Source organism: Vicia villosa, unplaced genomic scaffold (genome assembly GCF_029867415.1).
Source record: "Vicia villosa cultivar HV-30 ecotype Madison, WI unplaced genomic scaffold, Vvil1.0 ctg.003681F_1_1, whole genome shotgun sequence".
Taxonomy (NCBI): Eukaryota; Viridiplantae; Streptophyta; class Magnoliopsida; order Fabales; family Fabaceae; genus Vicia; species Vicia villosa.
The window spans coordinates 196,506-212,002 of NW_026706268.1; the positions used below are offsets into that span (position 1 = coordinate 196,506).

General features: G+C 35.4%; 1 protein-coding gene across 1 annotated transcript; it reads left to right on the forward strand.

Moving 5' to 3' along the window:
• Positions 1 to 526: 526 nt before the first annotated feature.
• On the forward strand, positions 527 to 13,415 carry LOC131641348 (uncharacterized). Its single transcript, XM_058911653.1, has 8 exons — positions 527 to 811; positions 992 to 1,697; positions 2,070 to 4,402; positions 4,651 to 4,724; positions 4,812 to 4,831; positions 9,685 to 9,752; positions 9,872 to 10,541; positions 10,862 to 13,415. The coding sequence occupies exons 1-8, from the start codon at positions 757 to 759 to the stop codon at positions 13,203 to 13,205; spliced, it is 6,270 nt and encodes a 2,089-aa protein (XP_058767636.1). The 5' UTR covers positions 527 to 756; the 3' UTR covers positions 13,206 to 13,415.
• The last annotated feature ends 2,082 nt before the right edge of the window (positions 13,416 to 15,497 follow it).

Sequence of the window (15,497 nt, forward strand, 5' to 3'; positions counted from 1 at the left end):
TTGGACTAATGTCACTTCAAACATAATAAAGAGACTCAATCCCTATCATTCCTTAAACGAGACATTTTAAGAACACGTGTAGTCGATTTTGTAGGCGTAAAACGTGATCTTCCTAATACTCAGCTAGGTAATTGAATAATTCATTGAGTTTTAACATATAATACTAAATTCCTTACTGCCAAGATTTTCTATTTTTAAAAATAAAATAAAATTCTTATGGAGGATAGTGTGAGAACATACCTAGAATGTCTATTTTCTCCACGTGATCATTTTGTATTTTTTTGGTAGCCAAAAAAATATATTTTTAATCTATTATCCCACCTATTGTTACCTGAGTATTTTAAAACATAATCAATTTATATTCAACCTATCTTTAGTCAATACTTCACAAATTTAAAATTCAAAATTTTCTTAACCCTACTTATAAGTAAATAAATTAAATAAATATATCAAGCTATTATTTATAACTATAAAATACGAAATTTCCTAACCTGCCACTATTTTCAACTCCCTGATTCCACAAGAACATGAACTTTGTGTCGTCTCTTATCTATGCTTTCAATCACTATTATTTTTGGCGGGTCAACAAGTCAACACCGGAAATTAAGCAGAAAAGACATAAATCAAACGCGTCATTTGATTCAAGTTTCCTTACTAAACCTGGCAGTTTTCCACGCCACAGAAAAATAAGAAGAAAATTTGGATAACTAAATAGAAACTTTATTTTTCATTCTTCTTCTCCATTTCAGTTTCGATATGGTTATTCAAACTTCACTTCTGTTCTTCTTCACACTTCATCTATCAGTAACACGTATGTCCGAATATTATTACCTATATATTACCGACATCTCGGAAAAAAGTGTTTTTCTCGGAAAAAAGTGTTTTTGTTTACTTATTTATTTAAATGATTACATGTTGTGTCTGTGCTTTATAGATTATTACATAAACTAAATTTACATAATCAATAACTAAATTACCATTCCTCATGCAGTTGTAACTTCAGCAAAATTAACTATAATTAACCAATGCAATTACACGGTGTGGCCAGCCTCATACCCTACCGATGAAGCCAGTGAATCACCCACCGGATTCATTTTAAAACCCGGCGAGAATTCCATAATCACAACCTCCGATAAATGGACCGGCCGCTTATGGGGCCGGACTCTCTGCAAAACAGATTCCACCACCGGAAACTTCTCCTGTGTCACTGGCGATTGCGGCTCAGGAAAGATTGCATGTGACAGAAGCGGATCACCGCCTTTGACGCTGGCGGAGTTCACTTTCAATGGTCCCACCAGTCAAGATTTTTACGATGTCAGTTTAGTTAACGGTTATAACGTTCCATTGAATATTGTCCCATTGGATAGTTCTCGAGTGTGTAACAGCACGGGTTGTCCATTGGATATTGTCCCATTGGATAGTTCTCGAGTGTGTAACAGTACGGGTTGTCCAACCGATCTGAACGCGGTGTGTCCGACGGAGTTGAAGCTAATGAAAAATGGGAAATTCGTGGCGTGTCGGGGTCCCTGTGCTGTTGGGAATCATTCAACTGCAGAGACATGTGGGCCGAGTTTTTATTCTAAGATTTTCAAGAAGGCGTGCCCTGAAGCCTTTAGCTATCCGGAGGATTCGGCCAGCACGTTCACATGTTCCGCGACCGATTACCAGGTCGTCTTTTGTCCCTCCAATAACACCAGGTTAGATAACATTGTTAAGTTTTCTTCTAAAGTAGCAAATAATTGATAAGTTAAATGCTGACGATCCTCATGTTTGGTTAGTACATACAAAGGATTTGTCCCACCTAGTGGACAGTAGGATTAGTCCGGTTAGTGGACGATGTGATTGGTCTCTTTGAATTAGTTAGTCTCAAGCCAGATACCAAATTTTCCAAAGAAATATTGAGAAGTTAAAAGATATTTATGTCCATAAATAAAAGACTTAGTTACCAAATCATAAGAATTAAGAAGGACTTATTAGTATTAAATTTAATGGAAAATTTATGAGCATTTGTTATTGTTTTTAAATTTACCATTTAGTAACTAATACATCATTTATGCAATTTTATATAGCTTAAATTCAGTAGATCAAGGTGGCAGTGTGAGTGTTGGTGAGTCACTTGTTGCGGGTGGTGGAACAGCTAGATGGCTCTCTCCGTCCGGAGATTTTGCATTTGGGTTTTACCAAATTCCTGGTGAGCTTTTCTTACTAGCTATATGGTATGACAAGGTACAAACTGATGCAGTCATTTGGCATGCAAATGGAGATAGCCCTGCACAGAAGGGTTCAAGATTGGTATTAAATGGCTCTAGTGGCTTAGTGCTTACGAACCCTCAAGGTTTAGAGCTATGGAGATCGGATTTCAGATCAGGTACAATTTTTAAAGGTATAATGAATGATGATGGAAACTTTCAATTGCAAGACAAAAACTCCGGCACAATTTGGGACAGGTTTAGTCATCCTACAGACACCATTGTACCTAATCAGGTAATGGAGTTAAATGGAAATCTTTCTTCACGACAAGGAGCGTTTAACTTCTCACGTGGAAGGTTTAAACTTCATCTACAAGAGGATGGGAATCTTGTGCTTAATCTTATAAATTTGCCGAGCAACTACAGTTACTATCCTTACTACAGTTTTGGCACTAGTGATGCTAAGAATCAAACAAATGTTGGCCAACGCTTGATATTTGACAGATCAGGTTTCTTATACATTGAGAAAAAAAGTGGAGATAATTTTTCTATAAGCAACCAGAACGGGACATTCTCAACCGATAACTTCTACTACAAGGCAACAATTAATTATGATGGAGTTTTCACCGTAGCATTTTACCCTAAAGATCCAAAAAGAGGACAGAATTGGGTCATTGCGAAGACGATACCAGAAAACATATGCTTGTATTCTACATTCACAGACGGTGAAGGTGTATGTGGGTTTAATAGCATTTGCACCCTTACAAATGACCAAAGGCCGAATTGTACCTGCCCAGACGGATATTCTCCAATTGATTCAAATAACATGTATGCTGGCTGCATACCGAATTTCCAAGTCATTTGTCAAGCAGGTGGGAACAAGGGTTGGCAAGATGATATGTATACAATGAAGGAATTGCCAAATACAGATTGGCCTAAATCTGATTATGAAATAATCAGTCCATCTACTTTGCAAGAATGTAAGGAATCATGTTTGCAAGATTGCTTATGTGTTTTGGTTTCTTTCAACCAAAGTTCTTGCTGGAAGAAGAAACTCCCACTATCTTATGGAAGAAATGATCAGGTAGTAAAAGGAATTTCTGTCATGAAATTGATGAAAAATGATCCTTTTTCTTCCTTGCCAAATCAAAAGAAAGATCATGAAACCTTGATTATTGTGATTTCAGTCCTTTTAGGAAACTCTGTGCTTGTCATTTTGACATTACTCGGGGCAATGTTTTTTGGGTTTCCTGACAACCGCAAGAAGATCAAGAGTTTTAGAACCAACAAAAATGTTGTTGACACTAACCTGCGTAATTTTAGTTTCAAGGAAATCGTTGAAGCAACAAGTAACTTCAAAGAAGAACTTGGAAGAGGGTCTTGTAGCATTGTGTACAAAGGAACAATAGAGATGATGGTCAATGTAGCAGTTAAGAAACTGGATAAATTGCTTCAAGATAGGGATAAGGAATTTCAGACTGAAATGAGTGTGATAGGACAAACTCATCACCGCAACCTTGTCCGACTTCTTGGATATTGCAATGAAGGACAACATCGGATTTTGGTATACGAGTTAATGAGCAATGGAACTTTAGCAAGTTTCATTTTCACAACTTTAAAACCAAATTGGAACCAACGGTTCCAGATTGTTCTTGGAATCGCAAGAGGTCTTGTTTACTTGCATGAGGGATGTTGCACCCAAATCATCCATTGTGATATTAAACCGCAAAATATACTTCTGGATGATCAATACAATGCTAGGATTTCAGATTTTGGATTAGCAAAGCTGTTGCTGATTAATCAGAGCCACACCGAGACTGGAATTAGAGGAACCAAAGGGTATGTTGCGCCGGATTGGTTTAGGAGTGCACCAATCACTGCAAAGGTTGATACTTATAGTTTTGGTGTATTGTTGTTAGAGATCATTTGTTGTAGGAAAAATGTAGAGAAGGAATTCGTCAATGAAGAACAAGGGATTTTAACTGATTGGGCTTATGATTGCTATAAGACCAAAAGACTTCACAATCTCTTAGAAAATGATAATGAGGTCGGAAATGACACGATGAGTTTGAAAAAGTTAGTCATGATTTCTATTTGGTGTATTCAGGAAGATCCTTCTCGTAGACCATCAATGAAAGAGGTTTTACTGATGTTAGAAGGAATTGTTGAAGTTGTGGCTCCCCCAAGTCCTCATCTCTATGGTTCTGTAAGCTGCAATTAAAATTTGTTTTTTTGAATGGGATTTTAGCATTCCTATGTATTATTTTCATGGTGAAATTAAACAGTTAGCTTTTATTCATATTGATTTCTCACTTCACACAAATTAAATTTGTTTTATTATAAAGCTATGTTTTGCTCTTCCTTTTGCACTTAACAAATAAGGTGTCTAGTTAGCAAACTTGAGTTTTTCTATGAAATTTAAACACTTTACCTTTATACAATGATATTTTCATATGTTAAGGTGCTGCAGCAGTTCCTAACAAGTTGCTGCAACTAGTGTTGCGATTATTGGATACTTACTTGAATTCTTGGCAGGCTAGTCTAACACACATACAAAGGTGGCTTTTAAAAATTTGTTGGTGGTATTCTAGAGGTGGTATGTGATAAATTATGGTGTTGCAGGATTCCGCAGAGGAAAACTGGTTTTTGACACTTTTTGCACTATACTTCTACTGGTGGAAGATATGCTTTAAAACTGCACCGGACACTTTTCTCACTATACTTCCACTGGTGGAAGATATGCTTTAAAACTGCTATTTTATTGAATTCACCACCAACTGCTCTATCTTTCTTAACATTACAAAGCCTTTATATAGGCTTGAATCAAAACTGACTTAGAAGACAATAAGATGATAATTAAGATGAGGACTCTTTGGTTCTCTCAATCTTAATGATACAATTCTAACATAAAGACAATCATTATAATGTGATGGTTACACTTCTTTCATAATGCTCACTAACAGTGGTGGTTACAACACATTAATTTTAACAAAATTATTATGTTTTTATTTGAATATTTTTTAAATTTATTTAACAGAAACCTCTTAAAACTAACTAAAAGGTGAAACCTGATTATTTTTTAGTAGAAATAATATTGTAATAATATAAAAGGAGAAGAAATATTATATTATATAAAAATTTATTAGAATATTAAAGTTGCACCATATTTTGCATAGTTAATGGAAGTGATGATTGGGATAAAAAAATTGTTTTTAATTACGTGGCATTGGTGACTAGATTATTTTATTTAATTAAGTTTCTTAAAAATATTTTTTGACAATATAAACACCCAAATTGTCTTCCTCTAAATCGATGTGGGACTATTTCTGCAACTATTTCCATATTCATCGCAAACAAAAGCAACACAAAATGCAATTGAGCACTTAATATCCAAACACGTGGTTCCATTGCTTAAACCTTCTTTTATAAAACAAATCTGCTACATTTGTATATATCAAAGCAAACTGCAGTGCCACACTCTCTCACTCACTACAAACTACATCAGTATCATTCGCTCACTTTCTCTTTTCAATGATGCATCATTTGTTAGAACAAGATTTAGTCCTGCATTTAATCTCTAGTTTTGATGATAACAATACATATATTTTATATGTAACAATTTTGTACTCTAATAGTTTCTCAAGTGTGCAGATAAAATATATTGATTGATTATGGATGGCTATCTAAAAAGATCATCAGAATAAGCGCCTGCACACTTTAGAAGAACTATTCATCTGTTTCTAAAGAAACATCATCTGTTTTGAAGAATGTTCAATGTTTGTCAGAAAAGAAGCATCAAAGGGTTTCTAAGATAAGCTACTCTTCTAGATCATAAGTCAAGATTTTAAGCTCAGATAAGCGTTTGCTTCCAGCTCAGAAATCAAGACGTGTCATTCAGATAAGCTATTGCGTTCAATTTTAAATACAAGGTTCTGACTGTGAAGACTCAAATACTCTTGGAATATTCACGTTACTTGATATCTTCTATGTTCTCATTACTCTAGATCAAAACTATATCGCTAAGAAGGAAAGATCACAAACTTGTGCTAGAAGAAAAATGGTACAACAATATATTACTCACTCCACTGGTTTTACCCCGTACCCACACAACGTAGTCCTTCCAATTCTTGTAATTTGAAAAATACAGAGTAAGCATTACCCTCTTGGAGAGGGTACTTATAGAGACCCAAACACCCTTATCGACGCCTTTATTACCATAGAAAGAGACAAAAATGCCTATAGTATGCGTTTTTTCAGATCTATACATATAATCTCAAACATCCTGATGGAACCCCAATGTTTATATGAAGTTGGGAAGAAGCGATGTTAATAGATTGCAGGTCCTTAGATTGAAACACGCTAAACAAGGTCCCTAGCGCATGTCATAAATGACATATGTATACATATAGAGAAACTCTCCCATAGTCCCCACCACTTAGTCAGATTGGCCTTCTCTCCCTTGTTGTACGACTCCAATAAGGTGTCATGTTCATCCATAATGGTTGATATGTATATATATTCTTAGAAAGCAAGACCACAATGGTTACACTAGTGAAGATAGAAAAAATGGTGTCAACTTGTCACTGAAGCGAGTAGTGCATGTAGTTGCAATTGGCGATCCTACATGTCTTGGGAATAGGGATGTCAACGGGGCAGATATTGTTCGGAGGATGTTTCTCCGCTCCCCGCCCCGCCCCTAAATTTAGTCCCCATCCCCATCTCCAATCCCCGCCACGGGGGAATATTTCCCCCCATCCCCATCCCCACAGATCCCCACGGATATCCACGGAGATCGAATCTTAAGAAATTTTTTACACTTTTTGATCAAAAATATGACACTAGTATTTTGTTATTTCTTTCCATATTTTTTAAAACGCATATATTTGCATCTTTATTTTATAAAAAAAATAAAAATACATCTTGCATCAATAATAAATAAAAAAAAAGCAAAAGAACTTGATGTTGCTAATATTTTTTATGTAAAAATAAATAAATAAATAGTAACATAACTTGCTACCGTGCTTCCACTAATTTACTACAACAATACCGATGTCGTCCAACGCAAGTGGTTGATTATGTGTGACAAATCTATAACTTCTAATGACTCTTCATTTTTCTAATACATTGATATTTTTCATGTAAAATTATATAATTATATAATATATAAAATATATAAATTAAAATATATCGTCGGAGTCGGGGAATCCACGGGGACGGAGGATACTTTTACAATCCCCGCCCCAAAGTGTTATCGGGGGAACTTTTCCCTCCATCCCCATCCCCACGGGGAAAAAAATCCCCAACTTCGGATCTCCGCACAGATATTCCCCACAGGGATCCCCATTAACAGATGCAATTGACATTCCTACTTGGGAAAGAAGAGAATAAAACAAGGCCGCTATCATTACTCTCACAAGAATCAGACCTATTGAAACTATTATCATAGCTCCCAAATATTCCTAGCTCTAAAAGATTCCAATAAACCCTCCTATCACATCTTCTTGAAGTCGTTACACAGTGTTTCCATATTATAAACCTTTCCTTAAGTGTTAAAGGTTATATAAAATCACCATTTTCATCACACTCTCTAATAATTACCATCACCCAGTCGCGTAAAAAGAAAGAGGGACAAAGGGAGCAGAACTCAATACATGTGATTTTTTTTGAGAAAGTGTTGATGATGAACTTATATGAGGAATTAATTGAGATCTCGAAATGCAAAGATATAATATGGAAGGAAATGATGAAAAAGGAAAGATCATGAGTGATGTGTTTGAAGGGGGTAATTTTCCTACTAGTACGAGTAGGTATCTAAAAGGCTATCATTGTTGCAGCTATAAGGTCATAAACATAATTACAAAAACGTAACAACAATGGTCCTTATTGAGAGCATACAAATAAACTAACCACCTAGATGGTTTGGTCTCTCTCAAGATAGTTTTTATCATTGCTTCACATTAAATGCACCATCAATCCCAAAATCAAATTGTCGCTTATACTTGAGCCGCTACTTCAATATCATAAAACATCATGACCAAAATCAAGCCTGACCCTTGACATCAATAAACACGCCTACTTGTCTTCACTCTTATAATCCTTGTGCTTGAGGCTGTGAACTGAAATATCCTACATATATCATTCTGTCCTTACATGCCTCGTGCTTTAGGGACTGTGGACTAGAATGTCCTACCTTAATCATTTTGCCCTTACGAGTCTCATGCTTGAGGGACTCTAGACTAGGATATCTTCGATATAGGCCCATAGGGCCCGACTCACCAACCTCCAACATTTAAGTAATGCGGGAGTTCATGGATAATGGATGGTAAGGTCACATGACGAATATGTGATCCAGCATGACCTATTTCCTCTTGTGAAGGACACGGTAAGCCATGTTTTACACAATTGAAATAAGACTGTATCAAAAATGAAATATCCATCAAACTAATCTCACTTTAAACATAATATGGAGACTCGCCCTTATCATTCCTTAATGAGGCATACCTAGGAAGACATGTATTCGATTTTGAAGGTGTAAAACCTGATCTTTCTAATACTCAGCTAGGTAATTGTATAATTCATTGAGTTTTTACATATACTAAATTCTTTACTGCCAAAATTGTCTTTATTATTTTTATAATAAAATTCTTAAAGAGGATATTGTGAGAACATACCAAGAATGTCTATTTTTTCCACGTGATACTTTTGTATTCTTTTGGTAGCCAAAAAGAATATTTTTAATCTATTATCCCGATTTTTTACCTGAGTATTTTAAAACATAATCAATTTATATTCAACCCATCGTTATCTTTAGTCTAGTGTCAAACTTTACAAATTTAAAATTCAAAAATAAAAATTTTCTTTAACCTACTTATAAAATTCAAAAATCAAAATTTTCTTTAACCTACTTATAAGTAAATACATCAAATAAATATATCTAGCTATTATTTATATAACTTTCTAATTTTTATTATGAAACTCGAAATTTCCTAGCCTGCAACTATTTTCAATTCATTCGTTCCACAAGAACTTCTTCCAAGGTTTTTTCTTGTTTAGTTTTACTAACTGTGTCGTCTTTTATCCAGCTTTTAATAATCGGTTTGCCACATATGTAAAAGAATATTGGTCTGCCATGGCAAAAAGGCCGGGACAGAACGGTATCATTAGATATCGATTTTGTTATAATTGTTTGATACGTTACAGAATTAATCATAATTCATACTCTCATTATCATAATTAATGTTGCTGACACTTTTATCAACCGAAATTGCAAGCCACTTTTTAAACCATGCTCTTATCTATGCTGTCAATCACAATTATTTTTGGCGGATCAACAAGTCAACACCGGTGCATTAAAGGGAAAAGACAGAAATCAAACGCGTCATTAGATTCAAGTTTCCTTACTAAACCGGCAGTATTCCAGGCCACAGAAAAATAAGAAGAAAACTTTGATAACTAAATAGAAACTTTGTTTTTCCATTCTTCTTCTCCATTTCAGTTTTAGCTTCCATATGGTTATGCAAAGTTCACTTCTGTTCTTCTTCACACTTCATCTATCAATAACAGGTATGTACCGATATTATTATAGCCTCTGAAAAAAATGTGTGTATCGGGATTTATGTTAGTGTCTGTGACATAAACTATATTTATCATAACCAATAACTAAGAGACTATTCTTCATGCAGTTGTAACTTCAGCGAAATTAACTATAATTAACCAATGCAATTACACGGTGTGGCCAGCTTCATTAAGTAACAGCGGAAACGCAACATCCACCGGATTCATTTTAAAACCCGGCGAGAATTCCACAATCACAACCTCCGATATATGGACCGGCCGCGTATGGGGCCGGACTCTCTGCACAACAGATTCCACCACCGGAAACTTTTCCTGCGTCACCGGCGATTGCGGCTCAGGAAGGATTGCATGTGATCAACGCGGATCACCGCCTTTGACCCTGGCAGAGTTCGGTTTGAACGATCAAGATTTTTACGATGTCAGCTTAGTTGACGGTTATAACGTTCCAATGAATATTGTTCCGTTGGATAGTTCAGGAAAGTGTAACACCACGGGTTGTTCAACCGATCTGAACGCGATGTGTCCGACAGAGTTGAAGACAATTAATAATGGAAAACTTGTGGCGTGTCAAGGTCCTTGTGCTGCTTTTAATTTGCAGTTTTTCTGTTGTGCTGGGAATCATTCAACGCCAGAGACATGTGAGCCGAGTGTGTATGCTAAGATTTTCAAGACGGCGTGCCCTGCAGCCTATAGCTATCCGTTTGACATTACAACCAGCACGTACACTTGTTCCTCGACCGATTACCATGTCGTCTTTTGTCCTGCCAATAACACCAGGTTAAATAATGTTGTTAAATTTTCTTCATGTGTGGTCAGTCCATTCAAAGTATTTGTCCCCCGGTAATGGACACTAGGATTGATCCCGGTCAGTGGACAATGTGATTGGTCTCTTTGAATTAGTCAGTCTCAGACTCACATACCAAAATTTCCAAAAAAATATTGATAAGATAGATGATATTTATGTCCTTAAATAATAGACTTAGTTACCTAAATTATAAGAATTAAGAAGGTTATTAGTATTAAATTTATCAGCATTTGATATAGTTTTTAAATTTACCATTTAGTAACTAATACATCGTTTATGCAATTTTATATAGCTTAAATTCAGTAGATCAAGCTGGCAGTGTGAGTGTTGGTGAGTCACTTGTTGCGGGTGGTGGAACAACTCGATGGCTCTCTCCGTCTGGAGATTTTGCATTTGGGTTTTACCAAATTCCCAGTGAGCTTTTCTTACTAGCTATATGGTATGAAAAGGTACAAACTGATGCAGTCATTTGGTATGCAAATGGAGACAGCCCTGCACAGAAGGGTTCAAGATTGGTATTAAATGGCTCTAGTGGCTTGGTGCTTACGAACCCTCAAGGTTTAGAGCTATGGAGATCAGATTTCAGATCAGGTACAATTTCTAAAGGCATAATGAAGGATGATGGAAACTTTCAATTGCAAGACAAAAACTCCGGCACAATTTGGGACAGCTTTAGTCATCCTACAGACACCATTGTACCTAATCAGGAAATGGAGTTAAATGGAAATCTTTCTTCACGACAAGGAGCGTTCAACTTCTCACGTGGAAGGTTTAAACTTCATCTACAAGAGGATGGGAATCTTGTGCTTAATCTTATAAATTTGCCGAGCAACTATAGTTACGATCCTTACTACAGTTCTAGCTCCAACGGTGATGTTAAGAATCAAACAAATGTTGGACAGCGGTTGATATTTGACAGATCAGGTTTCTTATACATTGAGAAAAAAAGTGGAGATAATTTTTCTATAAGCAACCAGAACGGGACATTCTCAACCGATAACTTCTACTACAAGGCAACAATTAATTATGATGGAGTTTTCACCGTAGCATTTTACCCTAAAGATCCAAAAAGAGGACAGAATTGGGTCATTGCGAAGACGATACCAGAAAACATATGCTTGTATTCTACATTCACTGACGGTGAAGGTGTATGTGGGTTTAATAGCATTTGCACTCTTACAAATGACCAAAGGCCGAATTGTACCTGTCCTGACGAATATTCTCTAATTGATTCAAATAACGTTTATGCTGGCTGCATACCGAATTTTCAAGTCATTTGTCAAGCAGGTGGGAACAAGGATTGGCAAGATGATATGTATACAATGAAGGAATTGCCAAATACAGATTGGCCTAAATCTGATTATGAAATAATAAGTCCATCCAGTTTGCAAGAATGTAAAGATTCGTGTTTGCAAGATTGCTTATGTGTTTTGGTTTCTTTCAACCAAAGTTCTTGCTGGAAGAAGAAGCTCCCACTATCTTATGGAAGAAATGATCAGGCAGTAAAAGGAATTTCTGTCATGAAATTGATGAAAAATGATCCTTTTTCTTCCTTGCCAAATCAAAAGAAAGATCATGAAACCTTGATTATTGTGATTTCGGTTCTTTTAGGAAGCTCTGTGCTTGTCATTTTGACATTACTCGGGGCAATGTTTTTTACGTTTCCTTACAACCGCAAGAAGATCAAGAGTTTTAGAACCAACAAAAATGTTGTTGACACTAACCTGCGTAATTTTAGTTTCAAGGAAATCGTTGAAGCAACAAGTAACTTTAAAGAAGAACTTGGAAGAGGGTCTTGTAGCATTGTGTACAAAGGAACAATAGAGATGATGGTCAATGTAGCAGTTAAGAAACTGGATAAATTGCTTCAAGATAGGGATAAGGAATTTCAGACTGAAATGAGTGTGATAGGACAAACTCATCACCGCAACCTTGTCCGACTTCTTGGATATTGCAATGAAGGACAACATCGGATTTTGGTATACGAGTTAATGAGCAATGGAACTTTAGCAAGTTTCGTTTTCACAACTTTAAAACCAAATTGGAACCAACGGTTCCAGATTGTTCTTGGAATCGCTAGAGGTCTTGTTTACTTGCATGACGGATGTTGCACCCAAATCATCCATTGTGATATTAAACCGCAAAATATACTTCTGGATGATCAATACAATGCTAGGATTTCAGATTTTGGATTAGCGAAGCTATTGCTGATTAATCAGAGCCACACCGAAACTGGAATTAGAGGAACCAAAGGGTATTTTGCACCGGATTGGTTTAGGAGTGCACCAATCACTGCAAAGGTTGATACTTATAGTTTCGGTGTATTGTTGTTAGAGATCATTTGTTGTAGGAAAAATGTTGAGAAGGAATTCGTCAACGAAGAACGAGGGATTTTAACCGATTGGGCTTATGATTGCTACAAGACTAAAAGACTTCACAATCTCTTAGAAAATGATAATGAGGTCGGAAATGAAACAATGAGTTTGGAAAAGTTAGTCATGATTTCTATTTGGTGTATTCAAGAAGATCCTTCTCTTAGGCCAACAATGAAAGAGGTTTTACTGATGTTGGAAGGAATTGTTGAAGTTGTGGCTCCCCCAAGTCCATATCTCTATGGTTCTGTAAGTTGTAATTAAAATTCGTTTCTTTTGAATCGGATTTTAGCATTGTCTATTGTATTATTTTCTTAATACAATTGAACAGTTAGCTTTTATTCATATTGATTTCTCACATCACACAGAAATTAAATGTTTTATTACAAAGCTATGTTTTGCTTTTCCTTTTGCACTTAACAAATAAGGTGTCTAGTGATTCAGACAGATATTAAGAGCATGATTTTCCCTGTACTGATTATGGTGATCCATTGATTAGAAGCATCATGTTTCACATATCTTCTGAGTTTCAATTAGCATAGTTAGTAAAATTGAGTTTTTCTATGAAAATTGAACACTAAAACCTCCATACAATGACATTTTCATATGTTAAGACTCAAGATTGTTGTGTTTATTAGTTGAAAAGAAGGTGCAGCAGCTCCAATCAAGTTGTTGCAGCAAGTGTTGCGATTAATTGGTTACTAACGGTCAAATATATTTTTCTGGTTTATAAGAATATTAAAGTTGCACCATATTTTTTATGTTTTTATAAAATATAAAACTATTTCTTTAACTATTAATATTATAATTGTTTATATTTCTAATATAATAAAAAAGTATATATTAATTTGTTTTTCTTAATTACACTGGATAAAAGAAATAGGAATTGCTTTCACTTGACTTTCAAAGTTTTCTTTTCACACAATCTTGCTTAGGAATCTGTTGAAGGAACTAAGAATGTCACAGCCGACCAATATTTTTGTGGACAACAATTTAGTTTTAGTTTTTACAAAGAATCTATTATTAATGCCATGATCATAGCAAGCACATTGATATCCTTAATCAATACACTATGAAGTGTATATAAAGAAATAATATATAATATGTGAAGTCTCAAGATCAAATAATTGACATCTTTACCATGAAACTCAAGCATGAAGACTTAATCAAATTAATTGACTGACTTGAAATGACAAACCAATTTTAAAAGGGTTGTGGAAATATAAACTTGATTTGGTCCATTAGACTTATCAAGTGTTAGGCTCAATTTACTAATTGGATCGCTCTTCCCATTCTAAGTGACGAAGAGTTACCCTAATGAAACATGAAAATGCCATTTCCATAATACAGAAGTATATCTCCGTACGCACCTCAAATACACCACATTCATTCGTAAGTGAGTCATCAACCTCATTTTACTAAAAAATAGTCTGAAAATGTATATCTGTATTTATAGAAGATATCTCCTGTTTGCTCTTACGCGTAGTTTAGGAATCAGGCATTCGCAAGTAGCAATTGTTTTTGGATCTTGATCCCTTCATCACAATCCCTTGATTATCTTTATAGTCTATACATCCTGATTTATTGTAATGTACTATGAATTTGCCGAGCAATTACAATTACGATCCTTACTATAGTTGTAGCTCCAATGATGATGTTAAGAATCAAACAAATGTTGGACAACGTTTGATATTTGATAGATCAGGTTTCTTACACATTGAGAAAAAAGGTGGAGATAATATTTCTATCACCAACCAGAATGGAACATTCTCAACTGATAACTTCTACTACAACGCAACAATTAATTGTGTTGATTATTTTTATCTTCCAAGTTTTTGAGTTACACTTATTCAATCTCCCCCTTTCTAAGTGTTTTTCTATCCTTCAATTGGCATCAGAGCGCTGGTTCTAGGTGCAAGCACTTAACCGTGTTAGACAAAAGATTTAGGGAGAAAAACACAAAATGGTTGATCTAATTCCAACTCCTACTCTTGAGCAAAACAACAATGGTAACAATGGAAGCAGTAGCTTCAATGGTTACAGTAGACCACCAGTCTTTGATGGTGAAAATTCTGAGTATTGAAAAGATAGACTTTAAAGTTATTTTCTATGTCAAGATGGTGATCTATGGGACTTGGTGTTGGATGGTTATAAACATCCTGTAAACAATCGTGGAGTCAAGATTACAAGACAAGTAATGAGTGATGACCAAAAGAAAGAATTCAAGAATCATCACAAGTCAAGGACTATATTGCTAAATACTATCTCTCATGATGAGTATGAGAAGATAACAAATAGAGAAACAGCTCATGATATCTTTGAATCTCTAAAGATGACTCATGAGGGAAATGCTCAAGTCAAGGAGACAAAGACTTTAGCTCTAACCCAGAAGTATGAAGCATTCAAGATGGAGGAAGATGAGAATATTGAAGCAATGTTTTCAAGATTCCAAACTTTGACTGCTGGATTGAGAGTACTTGATAAAGGCTACACCAAAGCTGACATGTAAAGAAAAGCATCATAATCTTACCCAGAAGATGGGGATCCATGGTGACT

Bases quoted from the DNA above. Each gene is read 5' to 3' on its own strand.
- LOC131641348 (XM_058911653.1), top strand. From the start codon at position 757: ATGGTTATTCAAACTTCACTTCTGTTCTTCTTCACACTTCATCTATCA. The intron at 4,832-9,684 runs GTTTTTGACACT...TCTCCATTTCAG, and splicing joins GATTCCGCAGAGGAAAACTG to TTTTAGCTTCCATATGGTTA. The intron at 10,542-10,861 runs GTTAAATAATGT...AATTTTATATAG, and splicing joins TGTCCTGCCAATAACACCAG to CTTAAATTCAGTAGATCAAG.